The sequence below is a fragment of the Gymnoscopelus microlampas genome (assembly GCF_963454915.1).
Source record: "Gymnoscopelus microlampas genome assembly, chromosome: 22".
NCBI lineage: Eukaryota > Metazoa > Chordata > Actinopteri > Myctophiformes > Myctophidae > Gymnoscopelus > Gymnoscopelus microlampas.
This window is the reverse complement of record NC_139959.1, coordinates 42,328,453-42,352,649: the sequence shown is the minus strand read 5'-3', so window position 1 is coordinate 42,352,649 and position 24,197 is coordinate 42,328,453. Positions and strand designations below refer to the sequence as shown.

General features: G+C 41.0%; 2 protein-coding genes across 2 annotated transcripts in view; both read left to right on the top strand.

Annotated features, from left to right (window-relative positions):
- The first annotated feature begins 201 nt into the window (after window positions 1-201).
- LOC311038492 (uncharacterized protein) lies at window positions 202-10,039 on the top strand. Its single transcript, XM_084048049.1, has 2 exons — window positions 202-238; window positions 8,757-10,039. The coding sequence occupies exon 2, from the start codon at window positions 9,286-9,288 to the stop codon at window positions 9,778-9,780; it is 495 nt and encodes a 164-aa protein (XP_083904175.1). The 5' UTR covers window positions 202-238; window positions 8,757-9,285; the 3' UTR covers window positions 9,781-10,039.
- A 614-nt stretch (window positions 10,040-10,653) lies between these two features.
- The window catches only part of LOC311038657 (uncharacterized protein), a gene marked incomplete at its 5' end in the record, with an annotated part of 32,146 nt that continues 18,602 nt past the window's right edge, over window positions 10,654-24,197 (top strand). Inside the window, 6 exons of the mRNA XM_084048227.1 lie at window positions 10,654-10,659; window positions 11,515-11,673; window positions 11,732-11,854; window positions 13,636-13,956; window positions 14,957-15,027; window positions 21,473-21,598. Of these exons, the coding sequence (XP_083904353.1) occupies window positions 10,654-10,659; window positions 11,515-11,673; window positions 11,732-11,854; window positions 13,636-13,956; window positions 14,957-15,027; window positions 21,473-21,598 (806 nt within the window). The remainder of the gene's footprint in view (window positions 10,660-11,514; window positions 11,674-11,731; window positions 11,855-13,635; window positions 13,957-14,956; window positions 15,028-21,472; window positions 21,599-24,197) is intronic.

The following is a 24,197-nucleotide window of genomic DNA, read 5'->3' as shown; positions in this document are numbered from 1 at the left end:
AGACTTCCTATTGTCGTTTAAACCAGTGGTTCTCAAACATTTTCATGTTAATTTTCATTTTCAAGGAAAACCAAAATAATAGCCTATGCATTTGTCCACGGACCCCCATGTGTGACGCTTCTTTTGGGCTTGTTTTCATAGACCTGGCTGCTTGTTTCTGTCACACAATCTGGCAACACCAAACTGAACACTGTCATAAGTAGGATGTAAACACAGCCCTCCACTAAGTTCATATAGGGTGAGAGATTTATGTCCTACAAGTTGATTTAATGTGTTTTATAACTTATTCTATGTTGTTAAAGTTCATGTTGTTTAAGTGTGTTATAACTTATACCAGAAACCTTCAGTATTGTTAACAAAAGTTTGTCTAAACTTAACAAACAATGGAGCAGTTTTTACTTTAACTTTCTACTCATTACCGTGTGTGTGTGTGCGTGTGTGTGTGTGTGTGCGTGTGTGTGTGTGTGTGTGTGTGTGTGTGTGTGTGTGTGTGTGTGTGTGTGTGTGTGCGCGTGTGTGTGTGTGCGCGTGTGTGCGTGCGTGCGTGCGTGCGTGCGTGCGTGTGTGTGCGTGCGTGCGTGCGTGCGTGCGTGTGAGTGAGAGAGCTGTGTTCCGTTAGCAACGATAGCGGAGCAACGATAAGACTTCCGGTGGACGATCTCTTCAGAATAAGAGTATTCCTCTAAAAATAAAGTAGAAAAACGGTTAATTTGCACATTAAAACTACAAATTAAGCATTTAAACGAAGCTATACAACACATATTATGTTTCTGTGTAACAAAAATGTTTTTTAAAACATTAATAATTTATCTTGGATAAATGGTCAGAAAAGGTAAAAAAAAGTGCCGTTCTCAGACAACGCTGGACGCGAACTGCCTATTCCCATATTGTTGAAGCAAGGGGGCGGGGCTGGCGGGGCTGGGAGAGAGGCAGCGCACTGAAGTTAATGCACAGACTACTGTGTTGTTGACAGACAACGGATGCACGCTTATGAGAAACAACAATAATAAAACCTGGCAAAACAGTTGCGTGCATTAGCGTAAGATGAGGATAAAGGAAACATTCAGTCTAAATGTCCAGCTTGCTAATTCTACTAGTACTACTACTACTTTTGTATTTGAAATTTCTCTAAATATTATAAACTTTCAGGACAGCCTAAGTACAAATATCAGTGAAGTCATTATTCAGTCCGACTGGACTGTAGCCTATAGGTACGCCTTTTCATAAATTATATTTGTACTTGCTGTGCCAAATTCGTTTGGTAGAGCGCGCGCCTGCAATGGACATGTCGGGAGTCAGCCGGGCGGACAACGGCACAACATTCAGAGGTCTCCATCTCTCATAATTCTCCACGTATCTCTGTGATTCTAATTGTCCTTTAATCAGCAGAAGTGAGTGTCAATTCCTTGTGTCAATTGTGTTTATATAAGATGTCTATTCAAGGCAGACAATGATTTGTACCGCGCATGATGCCATTCCTTCCATTGCCCTGGAAATAACGGATTACAATAATATAACATTCTCTATAATGAGCAACATGTGGTAATAATAATTATGTCAATCAAATATGGTTTTATTCAAAGGCAATCAAAGGCTACAGCATATGAAGCAAACGTCGGGTCCAATGTTATCGGTGCCCCAGTGTGGCAACAGAGTTTGTGTGATTAATCCAAACACAAGCAGATTGCTGTAATGTAAAGTTCTTTATAACCAGCAATGTGTGAGTGATAATTCTGTGTATGAAATATAATTTTATTCCAAGGCAACGCTGCTCTTCAATGGGCAGAGAGGGAGAGAGCGTAAGATTGCATCGGGGGTAATGGCTTGCTCAGCCTTCTTTTAAAGGCAATGGCATCTGGCACGGTGATTGGTTTTATTATTGCAACGCCCAAACCACACCTATGCATAATGTAACGGGTAGTGCAGGTGCTTTAGGGATAAGTCTGGTGTCTGCTCAAGGGGCGCATTGCCACATACAAATAGTGGATTTAGGATCTTCGAACGAAAATAGGGCTCTGTCTTTCTCATAATGTCTTACTGCTAAATGCTACAACCCCCATCTCTCTCTCTCTCTCTGTGTGTGTGTGTGTGTGTGTGTGTGTGTGTGTGTGTGTGTGTGTGTGTGTGTGTGTGTGTGTGTGTGTGTGTGTGTGTGTGTGTGTGTGTGTGTGTGTCTACGTGCATGTCAGTCCGTGAGCCAGAGGGGTTGGTCAGTACCATCTGAGGGGAATAATGCTCATAGTGAATTTTGTCAAGGTATGCATGTCTAGAGTTAGAAAATGTGTGATAGCCTTGCACCAATGGTAGCTTTATGGGTGCTATCATGCATTTTATTTTATAACACTAGGCGAAAATGACATGGATCAATCTATGAAAACATACTATTAACCCCCCCAAAAAAAATATACAAAAGGTTTTTCAATTGGTTCTGGTACGTCTAGGTAGTAGGCATGCTTAAGAACAAAAAATCTAAGAAATTATATTTCTCGTAAAGCCATAATTTTCAAGATGGCGTCCAATATGACTGCCATGAGCTGAAATGGCTTTATGATACTGTACAACCTAGAAAGGCAGGGTGGTTTGGAAACTAGGTTTTAGGGTTCAAGAAATATGGCTGAATCAGTGAAATTACCATCAGTTAATTATTTATTGCCAAATCAAAGATGGTGTCCATCCCATGGTGATGTTCCATTGTACTAAATTATGTTAAAAACAACAAAATATTGCAGTTGTGTGAGGGAATCTGTGAACTTATGGTGATTCATATGGGGGGGGGGGGGGGCGTTCATATGTGTAGAATCTATTTCTACTCTTATATTTTCACTTGCTGGTCAGTCTTTGGCCTATGTGCTAAAGGTCAGGTCAAGGTCTCTCTCGCACCTTATCGTCCAACCAGGCGTCCAAGCAGGCAGCAGATATGGTCACTGGTTGACATGTACAGTAGGCCCTATTCACCTCACAATTGACATGGAGCCGTTTGTTGACACCTTGCAGGTATGGAATCAGCCAGAAAAGCTCTATAATGTAATTGTGGGATGCATGTTATACAGTCATTCTTCAGCTGCATTGCAAAACTGATGCAAGGTTCAGCACTGGAAGTGGAAAGGAATGTGGTTGCAGAACATGACAGGCAAGTTCAGTGGTCAGTCCTGAGTCAGCAGCACTCTTGAAGTGGTTTCTCTCAACTTGGCCAAAGACATTTGAACAGATACAGCAGTAGCCTACCTGGACACTGTGCATTTCCATCCTACTGGCTGACAGTGGGTAGACAACTTCTTTCTACACTTCACATCCACCAGTTTGAATGTGCAGGGAGACACATTGACATTAACTTCACCTTTTCTCTCATGAAGCACATGACTGAAGCACTTCTTCCGTGCTGGCCATGTGCAGTGTGCTTGATATCTAACCCAGTGCCTGCCGAAGATGCATGTGCTCCATGCCATAGAGGCTAAGCTAGACCTTGTCTGTCAGCACCATGATGGATTCTGGATCACTGTCTCTGCTCACCAGTCTGGGGAGCAGACTGCCATAACGATCAGGAAAGATGCTGTCATGATGCATGTGAGTGGAGAAGGGGTGTCACGATACGCCTAATCCACCGGCTTCGAATGCTATCAATGCATTGAATGGGAGATTATCACGTTTTATCAGACCATTGAATGGGCGAAGTAGGCAAGCTACTGTCTACCCCGCGATTTGTCAGACCATTCATTGGGCGTAATCAGGAGCTACTGATCTACCGACGGAGGCGGAGCAGTCCCCACAACAATATTTACGATTCTGTGCGTATCGGTACATAACTCGAACGGCGCTGAGTAGGCACAGGCGAGCGTCGCACCGCTCCGGACGGCAACTCGGTCGCCTTAGCTCCCTCGGTGGCCCGTCGCGGGGCTCCAGCTCGCCTGAGACTGCGCGCCTCCGTCATGGTCCGAAACCAAAACAACCAAAACCAAAACCGAAACTAAACTATTTAAGTCATCTCCGTCGGTAGGTCAGTAGCTCCTGATTACGCCCAATGAATGGTCTGATAAATCGCGGGGTAGCTAGTAGGTCGCCTACTTCGCCCATTCAATGGTCTGATAGAACGTGATAATCTCCCATTCTATGCATTGATAGCATCCGAATCAGGTGCCTAATCCACGATTCGATTTTCGATTTTAAGGTCATGATTCGATTCGATTTTCGATACGATATATATTTTTTAAACTTATTTTTTTTCAGCTTTGAGGGCTATATGATTATTAATTTAGGCTATTGTCTTGATTTGTAAAGAAAAACACATGTTTCTCAATAAGTCTCTTTTATTTGAATAATATCAAATGAGAATGACAACAAAAAGGGTTGTATGCCTTTACAACAACTGACACTTTCAGATTCTTCTTTAAGATGAGTTAACAACATTCTTGAGAAGCGTTATAAATACATTCTAAATACAAAGTTGAACATGTAAGAAAAAATGATCCAAAGACAACTGTTATTTGGCTACATGTTCTTAAACATTTAAAGTATGTTCACATTGTTTGAACAGGGAAGAGCTTTAACAAACAAGAAATGTGAATAATAAGCTAAGCCAGGGGTCTTCAACAGTTGTTTTTTTACCTTAACCCCATCCCTTTTCTGAGGTGAACTTAAGCCAAAAATAGCCGATCTACAAGCTCACAACGCCCCGCGCTGCGAGGCGTTGTGAGCTTGTAGAGCGGCTATTTTCGGCTAAAATAGCAGATCTACAAGCTCACAACGCCTCGCGCTGCAAGGCGTTGTGAGCTTGTAGATCTTCTGTTTTTGGCCGAGAGGTGTAGAGGGGAAAAAGAGAAGACGGAGCAACTATCAATGTGGAGCATAATCGACAAACGGTAGCCGTTTTGTCAACAACGTGTCGGGTGCCCTCATAATTCACTGGGAAGCCAAAATATTGCCAGACTTTTGACTCAAAGGAAGCGGGAGGGTTTTCCAATTCTTCCGTTTGTGTATTATCATTACCATCGCTGGCTTCAGCAGTGGCCATGGTGAAATGTAAAGTAGTAGTACAGACGCAACGCTACAGCGGTTTCTCTCTCTGTCTCCTACAAACTCCTCTGTGGTGTGTGTGGGTTTGTCCTGTCGTCTTTTTTTTCTCCCCCGTAGTAAGCACCGTGCTTACGCCGGGGGAGAAAAAAAGACGAGCGATGCACGGAAAAACACAACAGTGGCTCGCTCGCGCATGGCTTCACCCGGGCGTGCAATCGGATGTGCGCATGCGCGGGAGTATTTTTTTTTAAATTAACCCTTGAATCACGATACGGCTTTTGATTTCGATACACTGTATCGAACGTCATTTTCGGTTCGATTTCGATACGTATCGAGTATCGTGACACCCTTAGAGTGGAGTGGACTGAAGCCTTCCCCAAAATGTGCAAAAACAGTAGAGGGAGAGTTGAAGCACTGGTGTGTCTTGGTCATAAAATATTGGGGTGTATCCTCACACACACAGAAAGATCACCCACATGAGATGTCATCATGAAGAGTAAGAACGTTAAGCAGAAGCCGTTGAGCATGTTGTACTCCTTCAGTGCTGACGATAGATACTGCATTTAATCATGATGAGGCAGACATCACCATGATATCCTATATCCCTGATGCAGCCATCTCTGAAAAGGGTGTGATACACATGCTCAGTGATTTAAAGGGTAAGACCACTTTGGTAGAGGGTTGGGTTGTGTAGTTACCATGATGTAACTCCAAAGGTGGACAAGAAATCGAAAATAATTGCTCCATTGATTAAAAAATGATAATTCAAAATATGCTCTAAATTGACTTACATTGTAAGGTAAAACAGCTCTCAAAGTCACTCTTGTACCCCATAAACGAATGCAAACAAAGTTGATTCAGACAATATAGAACATCACCAAACCCAGTACTGTTTATTTTTTTAATAGAAATGTCAACTTCCTGTTGATTTTACCATTTTTATTAAGAAGAAAACCCGGACTGGATCCGCGGATCCGGATTCGGATCTTCAAATAGTAAAATCAACAGGAAGTTCACATTTCTTTATAAAAAAAAAAAACAGTACTGGGTTTGATGATGTTCTATATTGTCTGAATCAGCTTTGTTTGTGTTTGTTTACGTGCTAAAAGAGTGACTTTGAGAGCTGTTTTACCATACATTGTAAGTCAATGGGGAGCATATTTTGAATTATCAATTTCTAATCAATGGAGCAATTATTTTTGATTTCTTGTCCACCTTTGGAGTTACATCATGGCAAGGTAACTACACAACCCAAACCTCTACCAAAGTGGTCTTACCCTTTAACTGATGTTCTTGTCCTGTTGGTGTATTGTGGTGTATCAGGTGGACCTACAGTGTAAAGTACAGATGGAGCATTGTGATGGGACAGTCTTATATGTATGGCAAAGGCAAGATCAGAGCACACAACACTTTGCTGGCAGGGAACTTCCCAGGCTACCCTGATGTGCTGGGTGAGGTGGGTGCCACAAGTCAATGGCCCTTCCTCCAACACCGACCAACCTGTTGCACCACATGTGGGCTCATTTACAAGTGATGTTGTGGAAAGTGGCAGACCACCAAGCTCCACCTGACAAGTCGTTTGATGTCACAAAATTTGGATGGGAGATCCAGGATATTCCTGTTCCTGTCATTGCTAAGGGTGACCCAGCACCGTCAGAGCTATGTGACATGGTGCAATATCAATTTAGGGCACAGAGAGTGAGAAGTACATCACGGATGTACTTCTCAATAAGTCAATAAGGAGGATACTTCTAAGGATGAGGTAGAAAAGGATGTGGGTTGGATGTGGGTAGAATACAGATGTAGTTGCAAAAGATACATATTTGCCATTAGATTATATCATTTTACATTCATGTTATTATGAATACCAGTTCTTGTGACATGTTAATGACACGTTTCACAAAACAAATTGAATGAATGTTCATCAAGTTGTTTCCATTTGTTGTTCTCCCAGAGGTCAAATTTAACCTTGACCTGACCTTTGACATGATTGACCTGATATTAAAAAAATAACAACAGGAATGGATTCTACACATATGAAAACCCTAAAAAATAGGTATTACGCAGAGGTATTCTAAGACAAGCGGATTACAAGTTAAAAATTGCCAGCCGTGTGTTTAGTGGCCATTTTGGATATTTTCTTACACACTTGCACTATATTCTGTTTATTGAATTTCATAATACATTTCCTTAGAATCTATGTATGTATGGTTTTAAATCTTTAGGTAATTTACAAAAGAACCCTTTGTGTTCCATCTTTCATTAAAACCGAAGTACATCTTATGTCACATACAGTCACTATGTTGTCACTGCCTGTAATAGAAAAAATATTCTAGATATGCTAATTTTAACAACCTTTCTGAACAATATATAGTCTGAGCTTTATCCCAACAATTTTTTTCAGAGAGAGAGGGTCAATAATAAGAGAGAACCATCAGTTTGAAGTAGAATGCTTCATTCGGATTTTGAAAACTGTTTTGGCTTGTGGTTATATAGGAGTGATAACACACAGATAGCTACCACCGATGCAAGGTTATCACATTTTTCCTAGCTCTAGGGGTGTATACCTACCCAAAAATCACTATGAGAATTATTCCCCCCAGATGGTACTGATGACCCCATATTTGGGGTCCTGGCTCACGGACTATGTGTGTGTTTGGGGTTCTTATGGTGGACGCATTTTTATATTAATGCCTTGATGGGTTTTGTTTGTTAGGAATTAGGGATGTCCCAATCAAGATTTTATTTTCTTAAATCTTGATCCGAGTCATATAATATTTAATATCTGCTGATACACATTCCTGGTCAGCTGCACTGTGAGTGTACTTCGAGTACAGTCAAGTTAGTGAAACCAGTGCAGTTTATGTAAGACATCTATCAAATCACCATCTATCCAATCACAGAGCACGAGAACATGGGCACCCTAAACAGAAAACCTTTGATTAGCATTCAGAGACGTTGATGGAAAACATAGGAAAATGAGGTCCAGGTTGATATTTTATTCACTGCTAAACGTAATGTATTTTTGTATGAGAGTGGAATTTGAGCCCATACCAATCAGTTAAGGCAGAGCCTTGGACCGGGCTGCCTAAATGTCAGCTAGCCTATGATATGTACCAACAAACAGGCTACGGAATTCTGGGAAACGTAGTACGAAAACAAAACGGAAGTGGTTTCTTGTCAGCAGTGGTGGAAAAAATGGACATTTTTTACTTAAGTAAAAGTATCAATACCACAATGTAGAAGTACTCTGTTACAAGTAAAAGGCCTGTGTTCCAAATGTTACTTGAGTAAAAGTACAAAAGCATTGGCATCAAAATATACTTAAAGTACCAGTAAAAGTACTAAAATGTTTGAAAATAGCAGATCTACAAGCTCACAACGCGTCGCATAGCTGTAGATAGTTTTAGATCTGCTATTTTCAAATAGCCTAGGACTAGGTATAAAATAGGGCTGAGGTGGTTAATGTGTGTTTTATAATATAATAATTTATATCTGCAAAGTAACTAAAGTTTTCAAATAATTGTAGTGGAGTAAAAGTATAATATTTGCCTCTGAGATGTAGTGGAGTAGAAGCAAAAGTATTGAAATGGGAAACACTCCAGTAAAGTAAAAAGTCCTCAAAAGTTTACTTAAGTACAGTACTTGAGTAAATGTACTTGGTTACTTTACACCACTGCTTGCCAAGACTGACCCCCCCTCCTTCTCTCTCTCCCTTCCTCAATGTCTCTCTATCTTTCTCTTAGGCTGCCTTCAGGAGTTTTGTTCTTGTTACAACATCAGCCTCTTCACCCCCAACCCGTCTATGTCTTGGTATTTGGTCTCAGCATGGATGACGGGAGTGTCGACTCGTTGCAGTGTTCCTCCCTCCACACTTCCTTCCGCGTCTCCTCCGCTGCTCCCTCCTCTCTCCTAAAGAGAAAGAGCTCTCAGCTTGGCCAGGAGCCGTCTGCCCCCTCCCCCCACTGCAGAGAAGAAGGGCATTGTGGGAAGTGTAGTTTTGGGTGTGTTTGGTGTTGAAACGAACGAAGGCGAGTGACCAGGAAAGAAGAGGTCCCTAAATCCTCCACAACTATTTTATGTTATCCCGCCCCTTTCGGTTAGTTTCCTGAAGTTTGATTGGATGTCAGAATACCTTAAAAAAAAGAGTTTAATAAAAAAAAATCCTTTATCTCATCCAATTAACGTTTATTGATTCTTTATCACATTCAGTTTATTTTTATTGATCCTTTATCACATTCAGTTTATTTTTATTGATCCTTTATCACATTCAGAATGTCTGACAGTGAAAGCAGTAGCAAAGTGAAGTTCCTGGCCCCTCCTCTTCCTCTCATCATCCCTCCTTCCTCCCCTCCCGACCCTGCCGCCCCGCAAACTCCCAAGAATGTGAAAGGTTCGGGAGCCACCAGCTCCGACTCCCTGGTGGACAAGATTGGCGTTCAGCTGGAGGTCAGGCGGCGGCGGCACATGATGGACCGCGACTCGAGGACGGCCGAGCATCGCTTCCTCAGGAGGAGCGTCATCTCTGACTCCAACGCCACGGTGCTGGACCTGCCCAGCGAGGCCACCGTCATCCTCACCTCCCCTCCGGACAGCCAGGGGGGGGGGACGCCCGGCTTCCTCCACCCAGAGGGACGGGCCGGCGAGGACTTGGGCGGGACCCCCGCAGGCACCGCCGGCCCCCACAAAGCCGGTGGCGTCACCGAGGAGATGCAGCTACAGGTAAGGCCCGGCACGGCGAAACAAACGCACCCATTCGATCGCTCATGATGTCTTATTTCAGCTCTCTGTGCTGGTTTTGAAATACTAACCCATTAACACCGGAAAGCATCTGTCATTTTAGATTTTAACCACTTTAAGCATCTTATACTTTGGGCTATTCAAGAATAGCAGATATACAAGCTCACCGAGTGCCGCGAGTACCGAGTGCCGCGCTATGAGCTTGTAGATCTGCTATTTTTTTGAAAAATCATGCAAATGTGTGCAAATCTTTGAATATATATATTTAAAGCAAATGTTTGTAACTCAAATCTTTGCTTCTGGGGATTCTACAAATGTCTTCTAAATCCTAACAGTTTTTTAAAAATATATTTGACCCCCAAAATATATTTGACCCCCATCTCAAAATATGTTGTTCCAGGGACCCCCCAGAAGCAAAGATTTGAGTAAAAAAAAAAAATCATATATATTTATTTTTTAAATCACTTAAAAAATAAATATATATATTCAAAGATTTGCACAAATTTTCACGACTTTTCAAATATAGCAGATCTACAGGCTCATAGCACGGCACTCGGTGCCGTGCTATGAGCTTGTAGATCTGCTGTTTTTGAATATCCAAAGTATAAAATAATGGTTAAGTGGTTACACAGATGCGTTCCTGGTCTTAATGGGTTAAAGGTATGCTCCTGCTCCACACAGATCAGTCGATACAGAAACATTATGATTACATGTAATGCCAGCTGAGAAAACTACTTTTCTGTCCCAATCTGACCGTGCTGCTTTGCTTTTTAATTGCATTTAATCGAACCGGGAACCTTCTGATTCCCAATCGGCCACCTTACCTCCTCAGCCACTGTTACAACACTCTGATCTTACCACTATGTATTGATCATTACTCTAGTGATAAAAATATGAGATGATATGAGGGTAATATGGATTCCTTTAAGATAACTCCTGTCCTGGTTTTGAACTACCTACAGCATCAGAGTTTTATTTGGTTACTGTTCAAAACTGATTTAGATACATTTAAAGGGCAAGACCACTTTGGTATAGGTTTGGGTTGTGTAGTTACCTTGCCATGATGTAAGCTCTCAAAGTCAGCTCTTTTAGTCCGTAAAGGAACGCAAACGAAGTTGATTCACACAATATAGAACATCACCAAACCCAGTACTGTTTATTTTTATATTTTTTTATAAAAATGTTAACTTCCTCTTGATTTTACTATTTGAATATCCGGATCCACGGATCCAGTACGTGGATTCGGAAACAAACAGTACTGGGTTTAGTGATGTTCTATATTGTCTGAATCAGCTTTGTTTACGTTAGTTTACGAGCTAAAAGAGTGACTTTGAGAGCTTTTGAGAGTTACATCATGGCAAGATAACTACACAACCCAAACCTCTACTAAAGAGGTCTTGCCCTTTAAACTTCTATTAGTCGTGTTTGTTAAAATGATAGGACATCATGGGAGAGAGAGAGAGAGAGAGAGAGAGAGAGAGAGAGAGAGGAGAGAGAGAGAGAGAGAGAGAGAGAGAGAGAGAGAGAGAGAGAGAGAGAGAGAGAGAGAGAGAGAGAGAGAGAGAGAGAGGAGAGAGAGAGGGAGAGAGAGAGAAGAGACGAGAGAGAGAGAGAGGAGAGAGAGAGAGAGAGAGAGAGAGAGAGAGAGAGAGAGAGACTTTTAAGAAACATTGTCATTGCAAAGTGAAGTTCCTGGCCCCTCCTCTTCCTCTCATCATCCCTCCTTCCTCCCCTCCCGATCCTGCCGCCCCGCAAACTCCCAAGAATGTGAAAGGTTCGGGAGCCACCAGCTCCGACTCCCTGGTGGACAAGATTGGCGTTCAGCTGGAGGTCAGGCGGCGGCGGCACATGATGGACCGCGACTCGAGGACGGCCGAGCATCGCTTCCTCAGGAGGAGCGTCATCTCTGACTCCAACGCCACGGTGCTGGACCTGCCCAGCGAGGGCCACCGTCATCCTCACCTCCCCTCCGGACAGCCAGGGGGGGGGGACGCCCGGCTTCCTCCACCCAGGGGGACGGGCCGGCGAGGACTTGGCGGGACCCCCCGCAGGCACCGCCGGCCCCCACAAAGCCGGTGGCGTCACCGAGGAGATGCAGCTACAGGTAAGGCCCGCACGGCGAAACAAACGCACCCATTCGATCGCTCATGATGTCTTATTTCAGCTCTCTGTGCTGGTTTTGAAAATACTAACCCATTAACACCGGAAAGCATCTGTCATTTTAGATTTTAACCACTTTAAGCATCTTATACTTTGGGCTATTCAAGAATAGCAGATATACAAGCTCACCGAGTGCCGCGAGTACCGAGTGCCGCGCTATGAGCTTGTAGATCTGCTATTTTTTTGAAAAATCATGCAAATGTGTGCAAATCTTTGAATATATATATTTAAAGGCAAATGTTTGTAACTCAAATATTTGCTTCTGGGGATTCTACAAATGTCTTCTAAATCCTAACAGTTTTTTAAAAATATATTTGACCCCCAAAATATATTTGACCCCCATCTCAAAATATGTTGTTCCAGGGACCCCCCAGAAGCAAAGATTTGAGTTAAGAAAAATCGCTTAAAAAATAAATATATATATTCAAAGATTTGCACAAATTTTCAACGACTTTTTCAAATATAGCAGATCTGGCTCATAGCACGGCGAAGTGCCGTGCTATGAGCCTGTAGATCTGCTGTTTTTGAATATCCAAAGTATAAAAATAATGGTTAAGTGGTTACACAGATGCGTTCCTGTCTTAATGGGTTAAAGGTATGCTCCTGCTCCACACAGATCAGTCGATACAGAAACATTATGATTACATGTAATGCCAGCTGAGAAAACTACTTTTCTGTCCCAATCTGACCGTGCTGCTTTGCTTTTAATTGCATTTAATCGAACCGGGAACCTTCTGATTCCCAATCGGCCGCCTTACCTCCTCAGCCACTGTTACAACACTCTGATCTTACCACTATGTATTGATCATTACTCTAGTGATAAAAATATGAGATGATATGAGGGTAATATGGATTCCTTTAAGATAACTCCTGTCCTGGTTTTGAACTACCTACAGCATCAGAGTTTTATTTGGTTACTGTTCAAAACTGATTTAGATACATTTAAAGGGCAAGACCACTTTGGTATAGGTTTGGGTTGTGTAGTTACCTTGCCATGATGTAAGCTCTCAAAGTCAGCTCTTTTAGTCCGTAAAGGAACGCAAACGAAGTTGATTCACACAATATAGAACATCACCAAACCCAGTACTGTTTATTTTTTTTTATTTTTATAAAAATGTTAACTTCCTCTTGATTTTACTATTTGAATATCCGGATCCACGGATCCAGTACGTGGATTCGGAAACAAACAGTACTGGTTTAGTGATGTTCTATATTGTCTGAATCAGCTTTGTTTACGTTAGTTTACGAGCTAAAAAGAGTGACTTTGAGAGCTTTTGAGAGTTACATCATGGCAAGATAACTACACAACCCAAACCTCTACTAAAGAGGTCTTGCCCTTTAAACTTCTATTAGTCGTTGTTTGTTAAAATGATAGGACATCATGGAGAGAGAGAGAGAGAGAGAGAGAGAGAGAGAGAGAGAGAGAGAGAGAGAGAGAGAGAGAGAGAGAGAGAGAGAGAGAGAGAGAGAGAGAGAGAGAGAGAGAGAGAGAGAGAGAGAGAGAGAGAGAGAGAGAGAGAGAGAGAGAGAGAGAGAGAGAGAGAGAGAGAGAGAGAGAGAGAGAGAGAGAGAGAGAGAGAGAGAGAGAGAGAGAGAGAGAGAGAGAGAGAGAGAGAGACTTTTAAGAAACATTGTCATTGCAAAGTGAAGTTCCTGGCCCCTCCTCTTCCTCTCATCATCCCTCCTTCCTCCCCTCCCGATCCTGCCGCCCCGCAAACTCCCAAGAATGTGAAAGGTTCGGGAGCCACCAGCTCCGACTCCCTGGAGCTGGAGGTCAGGCCGTTTTGGCACATGATGGACAGCGACTCGAGGACGGCCCGGCTTGGCTTCTTCCCGAGGAGCGTCATCTCTGACTCCAACGCCACGGTGCTGGACCTGCCCAGTGAGGCCACCGTCATCCTCACCTCCCCTCCGGACAGCCAGGGGGGGGGGACGCCCGGCTTCCTCCACCCAGAGGGACGGGCCGGCGAGGACTTGGGCGGGACCCCCGCAGGCACCGCCGGCCCCCACAAAGCCGGTGACGTCACCGAGGAGATGCAACTACAGGTAAGGCCCTGTTTGTGCTTCAGTGATGGAAATGTCACGGTGCAATCTTACCAAATCTAAGAAAAGAAAAGATATAAGTAATGAGCTCATTGCTAAGTTCATTATGTACAGAATTATACAGAAATAATCTAGCTGAAATTTGGGAGAGGACTGTGTTCCTCTCCCGAACATATTGGGAGCTTTTGTGAAGTCTTTCTCTCTCTCACACGCACGTACTGTAGATAGACAGACAGTTATTGATCCCTGGGGAAATTCAGACGTCAGCAGCATCGCAGTAAGAGTAGAGAAATGCAACGACAACAAAGATTGAAATAGAAAAGATACAAATATAATAAAGATAAAAATAGCAAATGAAAATAAGCAAATGTAGGTCTGACCTACAGTAGGTTAGTGTAATATAAAACTATTAATAACATAGATATAAATAAATATAGGCGTAAATGTACAACCTATCACCACACTTGTAATATGGACATATGGACATATGGATACGGCAAAAATCAAGCTACGTAGACTACGTAGCTTGATTTTTGCCGTATCCAACATGGCAGCCATGTAAACAAACACACAATGACATTTACAGCTAAACAGTAGGCCTACACTCGAGAATGTTCCTGAAAACATTTGAAGAAATAGACAATGCAGTAACGGAAAATTGATTTTATCTGATCAACACTTGTTCAATCTGTTTTTTTCTGAGCCGACCGCGTTGCACTGGACACACCTTTCATTACTGTAAGCAATGAAATGATTTTGTTGTTACTTTTGTTATATATATTTGTTTATTAAGTAGGCGTATAATAAGCAGGATCATCAATGCAGAGCAGGTCATTATTGAGAAATAAACCCAGACAGGGTGATTAGACGCTGACGTGAAGCAGATCCAGCATTTATAAACAAAAACAGATGTTTTCACTTCTTTTAATATCATGCCAGATGTTCAGCTTCTATATGATCTGGGAGTCATTCAAGGCTTACTTACATTTATTGTTCTCTCTAGCTTCATCAAGCGTCTGCATCTACAAGAAAACCTCCTGACTTCATTATTGAACCTGGACCTTCACAAACAAAGTATGTGAATCCTCCTAAACATTATAAACACTATTCAATATCCACAACACTATAACACTGTACAATATACATAACACTATATCACAACCATTGATCTCATGCTGAGTTCAATGCTCACAAAAAACACAGAGGTACAGTTATATACAAGGGCTGGTAAAAAGGATAAACCGAAGAAAGCACTATGGCTTGTTTCCATTGGGGTCCTGTGTATTCAATTCTTCAGGACATTTAAAGACAAACAATAATATGCAAAATATTCAAAAACATATAATAAACGAGTAGTTAAAAAATATAAACAGGGTCCCCACGGTCATGAAATTCCTGGAAATATTTTGAAATTAGAAAAATCTTTTTCCAGTCCTGGAAAAGATTTGGAATTTATCAAGGGTCCTGGAAAAATATTTGGCTATGCATTGTTTTTGGCATTTTTTTCCCAAAACATCTATAACATTACACAAAATATGTATTTTTTTTCCGAACGGGCTGTGTGATTGCAGCCTAATTTATACCGGACGTGAGAAAAATAACAGATCTACAAGATCACAACGTGCTGCAGCGTGCTGCGTAGTTAGTCAATTTTTTTTGTTTTTAGTTTAGATCTTTATTTTTGCTACACTGCCTGTCTTTGGGCATTGCACATAAGAGTAAGAGACTCGTTATTGCGCTGAATGTTATATATAATAATGTTATACAGGCCTGGAAATTGGGTTAAATATTCTGGAAAAGTCTTGGAAAAGTTTTGGAAATTCATTGGTAAAAAATGTGTGGGAACCCTGTATAAATATGTACAGTAAACAGTTGGGGGTTGGTCTCTGGTAAACACTGTTATAGATGTTATGGAGCTCTGCAATGATATCACCCCCAGATGTTTTGGATCACACTGAATGAGCTTGTAGATTACATCTCGGTTTCCACGTGTCATCATAATTCTAATTATTATTGTTACTATTATTTTATGAAGTAATGTAATTTATACACAACTAATAAATGTCCTATTCATAAAATAGGGCTAAAAGTGGTTGATGTATGTTTTGTAATGTAACAATTTATATTTGCAAAGTAACTATAGTAACTAAAGTGTTCAAATAATTGTAGTGGGGTAAAAGTACAATATTTGCCTGCCCTGAGATGTAGTGGAGTAGAAGTAAAGTAAAAGTACCTCAACATTGTACTTAAGTACAGTACTTATACCACTGGTGAAGATTGACCTTGTTTATTGTTTTGCTATTGGCTCTGTATTTATTGTGTTGATAGTCTGTTGTTGTAGCTTGTAGGGCCAGTGGCGTAACGCAGAATCGCGGGGCCTCCCCGCGGGAGTTTCACGCGAGGCCCGCGCGCGCGTGCATGTGCGTGCACAGCCTGCGCGTGTGCGCGAAAAAAATCGGGTCTAATTCGGGTGTAATTCGGTTCTATTTGACCAATATAAATCAACTTTTTTCTTCTTTTTTGCTGTAAACATATATTTGTATCAGCGCAGGCGGGGCCCCCCCTGCTGGTGGCCCCCCCGCACCGCATAGCTTGCTACCCCTCCGTTACGCCACTGTGTAGGGCTGATGCATCTTTATGTAACAGATCTAGTGGTCGTGTGGTTCTCAGTCACCATGACTGATTTCACTCATTTGGTTTAACCCATTAATAGCGGGAACACATCTGTGTGTGTCATTTTTACGGGGCCAGGCTTCCAGCATGGACCCGTATTGTTATTCCGATTATTCCGTTTCTTCTGCCACTTTTGGCAGTTCTGGCTGAACCGTGCAGTCGCTTTTTATGAAACTCGGCCATATGATAGATGGTCATGAAAAACGATCAAGAAATAATTCTCACAATCTTTCGTCAAAAGGTGGCGCTATAGCACTCAATTGAAAAATGCCAACTTTGAACAGGTACAACTCATGCCCTGTTTCACCTACAGCCATGAAACTTCGATGCACACATGCGTCTCCTCATGCTGAACAACTTTCACACTCTGACTTTTGACCTCTGACCTTTAGATCTCCCACCATTTTGAATTATATGAAAAACAGTTAAAACCTATCTCCTCCTGGGATTTTTGAGTAATCTGCACGAAACTTTTTACACATGAACTTTGGACCTATGCCAAAAAACGTTTGCAAAATATTTTCCATAAGTGAAAAAATGAAGCTTTAATGAGCCAATGAATATTGCAGTTTTATGACAATTATTCATCTGCCCCTAACACATACATGCAGACTTACCATTCTTTGAAACTTTGCAGAAATGTAAAGGGCCATTCCAAATATCACTGAAACCAATCTTACTCCAATTGGTCAAACGGGGGCGCTATAGCAATTTTTTGAAAATTGAAACTTTAAACAGGCAAAAGTCATGCCTCGTTTGGCCGACAGCCATTAGACCTGCTTACACATGTGCCTTGACTAATGAGGAACACATCTATCACGTTGACCAGTAAGCACCGCCCTTAGATTGTCCGCAATCTTGAGCAGTTTGAAAAACACTTAAACCCAGGATTTTTCAGCTATTTGTGTGAAACTGTATGATCAGTGTGATCTCTTTTTTCAGAGGTTTGTCTGTTGGTCCAATAGCGTCCCGCTTAAGTGTATGTCTCACAACCTCAAGGTCACAGGTTCAAGCCTCACTTGGTGCAGACTTCATCTAAGTTGCATTTCACACAACATGACTATCAATGAATACATTTGCAATTGTTAAAGATAACATGAAATACTTAATTGAGTGTTTTTTACATACTTCATTGTGAAAATAGCTGATCTACAATCTCACAACTTTTCAGATAGCAATGAGAGTATGTTTTTTCAATGTATAACATACTTCATTGTGAAAATAGCCGATGTACAATCTGACAACTTTTAATGGTTTGTGAGCTTGTAGATTGGCTACTTTCACTAGTTTTGGTTCTGAGGAGATGTACAATTTCTTCATTGGTAAATGGTTTGTGAACGAGTGATCTTTGTGTTAGTGAAACAGGGGCTTGGGTCATGACAGAAGGCAAGAGTTTGTGATCCTCAACAGACAATATCAGCCTGGACAAAGCTATAGCACTATAGGTAGTGTTGCAGCTACCTAAGAGTGCCTCACGATCGCAAGGTTGCCGGTTCAAGCCTCACTTGATGCAGACTCATTTAAGTTGAATTGCAAAAAACATGACTCAATCTTTTCCGTTTCCATGGCTCTCTCTCTCTCTTCAATCTATTCCGTTTCCATGTCTGTCTCTCTCTCTGTCTCTCTTCAATCTATTCCGTTTCCATGTCTTTCTCTTCAATCTATTCCGTTTCCATGTCTCTCTTTCTGTCTCTTCAATCTATTCCGTTTCTATCGTCAATCTATTCAGTTTCCATGTCTCTGTCTCTCTCTCTGTCTCTTCTATCTATCTATCTATCTATCTATCTATCTATCTATCTATCTCTCTCTCTCTCTCTCTCTCTCTCTCTCTCTCTCTCTCTCTCTCTCTCTCTCTCTCTCTCTCTCTCTCTCTCTCTCTCTCTCTCTCTCTCTCTCTCTCTCTCTCTCTCTCTCTCTCTCTCTCTCTCTCTCTCTCTCTCTCTCTGAGGGGCGGCCATAGCTGAACTCATGAGGAACACATCTATCGCTTTGACCAGTAAGCTCCGCCCTTAGATTGTCCGCAATTTTGAACAGTTTGAAAAACACTTAAACCCAGGATTTTTCAGCTATTTGCGTGAAACTGTATCATCTGTGTGATCTCCTTTTTCACAGTTCCCTGTCTGTTGGTCCAATGGCGTCTCCCTTAAATAAGTGCCTCACAATCTCAAGGTCGCCAGTTCAAGCCTCACTTGATTTCATTGAAGTTGAATTGCAAACAACATGACTGTATCAATGAATACATGTGCAAATGGTAAAGATAACCTGAAATGTTCATTTGAGAGTACGTTTTTTCAATGTATGACATATTCATTCTGAAAATAGCCGATCTACAATCTCAAAACTTTTCAGATAGCAACGTGTTTCTGAGCTTGTAGATCGGCTGCTTTCACTGTTTTCGGTTGCGGGGAGACGTACAATTTCTCTATTGGTAAATGGTTTGTGAACGAGTGGTCTTAGTGTTGGCTTGGTTCATGACAGAATGCAAGAGTTTATGATCTTCAACAGACAACATCAGCCTGGACAAAGCTATAGCACTATAGCTAGTGTTGCAGCCTATTAGTCCGAAGGTTGAGAGTTCGATTCCTGTTAATGGCAATAGGTTGAGATGTCCAATCAATCCATTCTGTTTCCATCTCTCTCTCTCATCAATCTATTCCGTTTCCATGTCTCTCTTCAATCTATTCCGTTTCCATGTCTGTGTCTCTCTCTCTCTCTCTCTCTCTCTCTCTCTCTCTCTCTCTCTCTCTCTCTCTCTCTCTCTCTCTCTCTCTCTCTCTCTCTCTGAGGGGCGGCCATAGCTGAGTGGTTAGGGAGCCAGAGGCTCTGGTTGCCCCAGGTACGATTCCAGGCCAGGTCAGCAAATGTGTCAATGAAATTTGTCCCTGAGCAAGACTCTTAACCCCTAATTACTCACAGGCCTCATTGGAAACAAGACCGCAAGGACTTTCATGAACTGACCTGTTAAAGGAATTATCATTTCTCTTTCTCTCTCCTGGCCCCGTATTATCGCTGCTTGCAGCTATATTTTTTTATTTATTTTGCTATTCAAAAGTAGCAGATATACAAGCTCATAGCGCGACACCGAGTGCCTCGCTATGAGCTTGTAGATCTGCTATTTTTTGGGAAAAGTTCTGGGTCTTCGAATATATATATATATATTTTTTTAAAGCCAACATTTATAACTCAAATCTTTGCTTCTGGAAGATTCTGCAGATGTCTTCTAAATCCTTTTTTTTTTTAAAGCAAATTTTATTCAAAGAGTAGACATGACAATGTATTCAAATTTGCAAAAATTAAAACAACTCTTCGGTTTTATATTTTCTCCCAACAACTCCCATCCACCCCTCCCCAGTCCTCCCCAATCACCCAACATTTTTCCCCATAAGGCCGGACATACAAACAATAATACATGTACAAGATCTGAAATAAATACAGTAGGATACAAAATTAAGAGACAGGACCAAAAAACAAACAAACCACAAAACACAAAACATTAACAATGATAATAGCAGTGATGTATATATAAAAAAATATATATACCAAAAATAATAATAATAATAATAATAATAATAATAAGGGTAATAATAATAATAATAAGGGTAATAATAATAATAATAGTAATAATAATAATGATAAATACATATATATATATATATATATAATAAAAATAATAATAATAATGATTAATACAAATAAAACTGTAGTCACAATTATATAAGTAATGAGCTGAATTAGCTCATTCCATGACCTTCACATGAAATCACCTCCTTATCACCTTAAGTTATGCATCTTGCACCAAATAGAGATCCGCACCACCAAAGCACCCCAGTACCATGTGTTTTCAGTCAGGTGATAATGATTGTAATCCGCTTACATATGATATTAATGGTTGCCAATAGGTAAAAAATTTGTCAGAGGATCCTCGAATTGTGAATTTAATTTTTTCAAGCTTCAGGAAAGACATAACATCAATCAGCCATGATTTAGCCGAGGGAGGGGGCTCTGCTTTCCAGTGTAAGAGTATCCTCCTGCGGGCAATTAATGAAGCAAAAGTAATAACATTAAGTTGTTTTCTGGTAAGAACTACATCCTCCTCAGGGATCCCAAAAATCGCTATTTGAGGGCACGGCAGAATGGTTGTCTCTAACACTTCAGACATAACATCAAAAAAGGTTTTCCAGAACGTATACAATTTGGGGCAAGACGAGAACATGTGGGACATGTTTCCCGGCGATTGTGAACATCTATCGCAACTCGCTAGGAAATATTTTAGATACCCTTGTTTTGCTATAGTGAGTTCTGTGGAGAACTTTAAACTGAATAAGGCTAAGCCTCGCACATGTCTTCTAAATCCTACCAGTTTTTTGAAAAAACTTATTGCTGTAATATCAGTGGTTTTCAAAAATTATATGTATTTGGCCGTGTACCCCCATCTCAAAACATTTTGTTCCAGGGACCCCCAGAAGTTCTAACAGAGAAAAATGTTTTATAAAAAAATGATATATGTAGATTTGAAAAATGTTCACGATTTTTCAAAAATAGCAGATCTACGAGCTCATATGCTATGAGCTTCCAGCTGTGTGTCTATGAAGAGTGACACACAGTATGTGAATCCTCCACAATATACACACTATAACACTATACAATATACAGTACACACTATACAATATACACAATAGACACACTATACTATATACAACACTACATGACAATATCATCTCATAAGTACAAATTATTCAAATGAAAACATTCTTTAGCTATCGAGAAGTTATCATGAATGCAGGATGTGAATGAATGAACACAGATTTAATACACAACTAACTGGCTTGTTGTGTTTGTTTGTCAGGAGGAAAAGACCAGTAAAACCAACCACTGATGATGAATACTGGAGATGTGGACGCTGCAGGACCATGAACACTGCTAAGGCTTTAAGATGCAGACACTGCAAAGTGACGAAGAGCTTATCCATAAGGTAACGTTGGCTCGCTGTCTGTTTTCTTTCTTTCTTTCTTTCTTTCTTTCTGTCTGTCTGTCTGTCTGTCTGTCTGTCTGTCTGTCTGTCTGTCTGTCGTTCTTTCTTTCTTTCTTTTTTGGTGAACATTTCTCTGATTATCCAGCTGCATGTCTATGAACAGTGACAGTTCAAAGGATTAACCTTTGAACTTCAGTTGTTGTACGAAACTCCAACCCGGCGCGCACTACCTGCACGTCTTGTTGGCTTCGGCCCTCGCAAAAGGCCGGAGTCTCTCAATAGGCATAAAGTAGATAATACTCAGACCTACTCAAACCTGTGTCTTTGATGTTTTTTATTTACTAACGCAAATACAAACATACATTGAACACACCTAGTAGACAATCGTTCTACTAAGCGGCCAGTTAACTACAATCTTCGTCAACTACAACCTTGCCAGTAGGCTCACATTCTACTAACAAAGTCAGGCAGTCAGGTCAGGTTTTAAACTTACAGAAAGATTGAAACACAGAAACAATAATGACAATATTACCGACATGAATCTTCACACAAGCAATAAACATATCAGCATATATGACTATTAATCTTCGAGTGCTTTTCTACTCACTACTGATCTGTTGAGGGACTCCAAGAAACTGAACTCTCCCTCAAAGTTCCACACAAAGACCCATAAAGGATGTCGCCTCCCCCCGGATATCATGTCTTTCTCCTCAAATAGCACGCTTCGACTACCTCTCATCCCCCTTAACATAGGCATCAGGCATGTCATTTGAGCCTCTCTCTCTCTCTCCTCTTTGAGATAAGGGAATGGTAAGGAATTTACAACCTACCAACACTCTGAGAAAGGACCCACAGTATGAGACCTTATAAAGCATGCCTCAGTTAATGACTCCAAACAGGCAGTATTAACCTTCATATATGTATGTATTTTACCCTTGCATTTATATGTCGGCCTACCACCCTGGTGTAATCCTAAATAAGCAGTAAATACACACGTAATTATAATCATAATAATATCACAGCCGTCGGAGGTATGGAATAACCCAACACCTCCCACCCGGTGTCCGGGTCGGACGACCGGGAGGCCGCAATAACCTCTCACATTCACGGTCCACCCATATGATAATCCGCCCCCACTGGCAGCAGGAAATGGCTACAATCCATTGACCTCTGGTTTATGGCTTAGAGAACACACTAGGTAGGTCGCCCCTTAGTGAGTGAGGCACCGCCTGGCATAGTAACCCATGTACTTCACACATGTCTAACTAGGTTCATCTTACATTTATCTGCAAACCACTCCGACCCCATACCCGGAACAGCCCACATGTCACAACTTAAAAAGTTACGTACTTCACACATAACATGAATTTATGTACCCCACACATGTTCAACATAAATCCCAAATCCAAATGGTTTAAGTAACAATACTTATTTTTCGAAAATTGTACCCACCATTGGACTCTAAATTAACTGTACTACAACAACGGAAAAGTATCACCAATTGAATTAGAAACAATTAACAATATAAGAGTTATATTAACCCAGAAAACAAATTAATTTGACATGTAGTTGCCTGTCTACATTTACAATGAACACTATAAGTACATCTTTTTGGAACACACAAGTGTTTTCCCCCCACTTTAAACTCCTTTCAATCATGGGCAACGTTTTTAAAATGATTAAAATTAGCAGATCCACAAGCTCATCTTTTGGAACACTGATGTGTCCTTTTCCTCCCACTTTAAACCCCTTTCAATCATGGAGAAGTGTCTTAAACTCTTCGAAATAGTTAAATAGCAGATCTACAAGCTCACAACCTGGCAGGTCAGCCATTTAGCCATGTTTGCGTGGCATCATCATACAACTAAGTATAATAGAGATTAAGTGGTGAACATAACCTGTATCAATGCACCCCGCTTAACTCCTTTCATCTAAACATTATCATACAACAAAGCATAGAAATAGCATAGAAATGGAGTTTGAGCGGGCTTGTAGGACTGATGCATCTTTATGTATCAGATCTAGTGGTCGTGTGGTTCTCAGTCACCATGACTGATTTCACTCATTTGGTTTAACCCATTAAGAGCGGGAACACATCTGTGTGTGTCATTTTTTGATTTCTTTGGCTATTCAAAAATAGCAGATATACAAGCTCATAGCGCGACACCGAGTGCCGCGCTATGAGCTTGTAGATCTGTTATTTTTTGGGAAAATCCTGGGTCTTCGAATATATATATATATATATATATATATATATATATATATATATATATATATTAGGGCTGCGACTCCATTAACAAAAAAAATCTAATTAATTCGAGGCTTTGTAATTAATTAATCACAATTAATCACATTTTAATCGCATATCAATATTTGACCTGAGAACAGTGAAAAGCAATTTTTTCAAATGGATTTTGGCATACGTCTTTAAACTCAAGAACTGAACAGTGTTGAGGTATTTGCAATTGACTCTCGAGTATTTTCAATTTCTAATGCTTTACTTCTACTCCAGTATATCTCAGAGGTGTGGTGGACACCAAAGAGTGATTATATGTGGACACTAGATGGAGGTATCTCACCTCAGAATGGATTGGTGGGG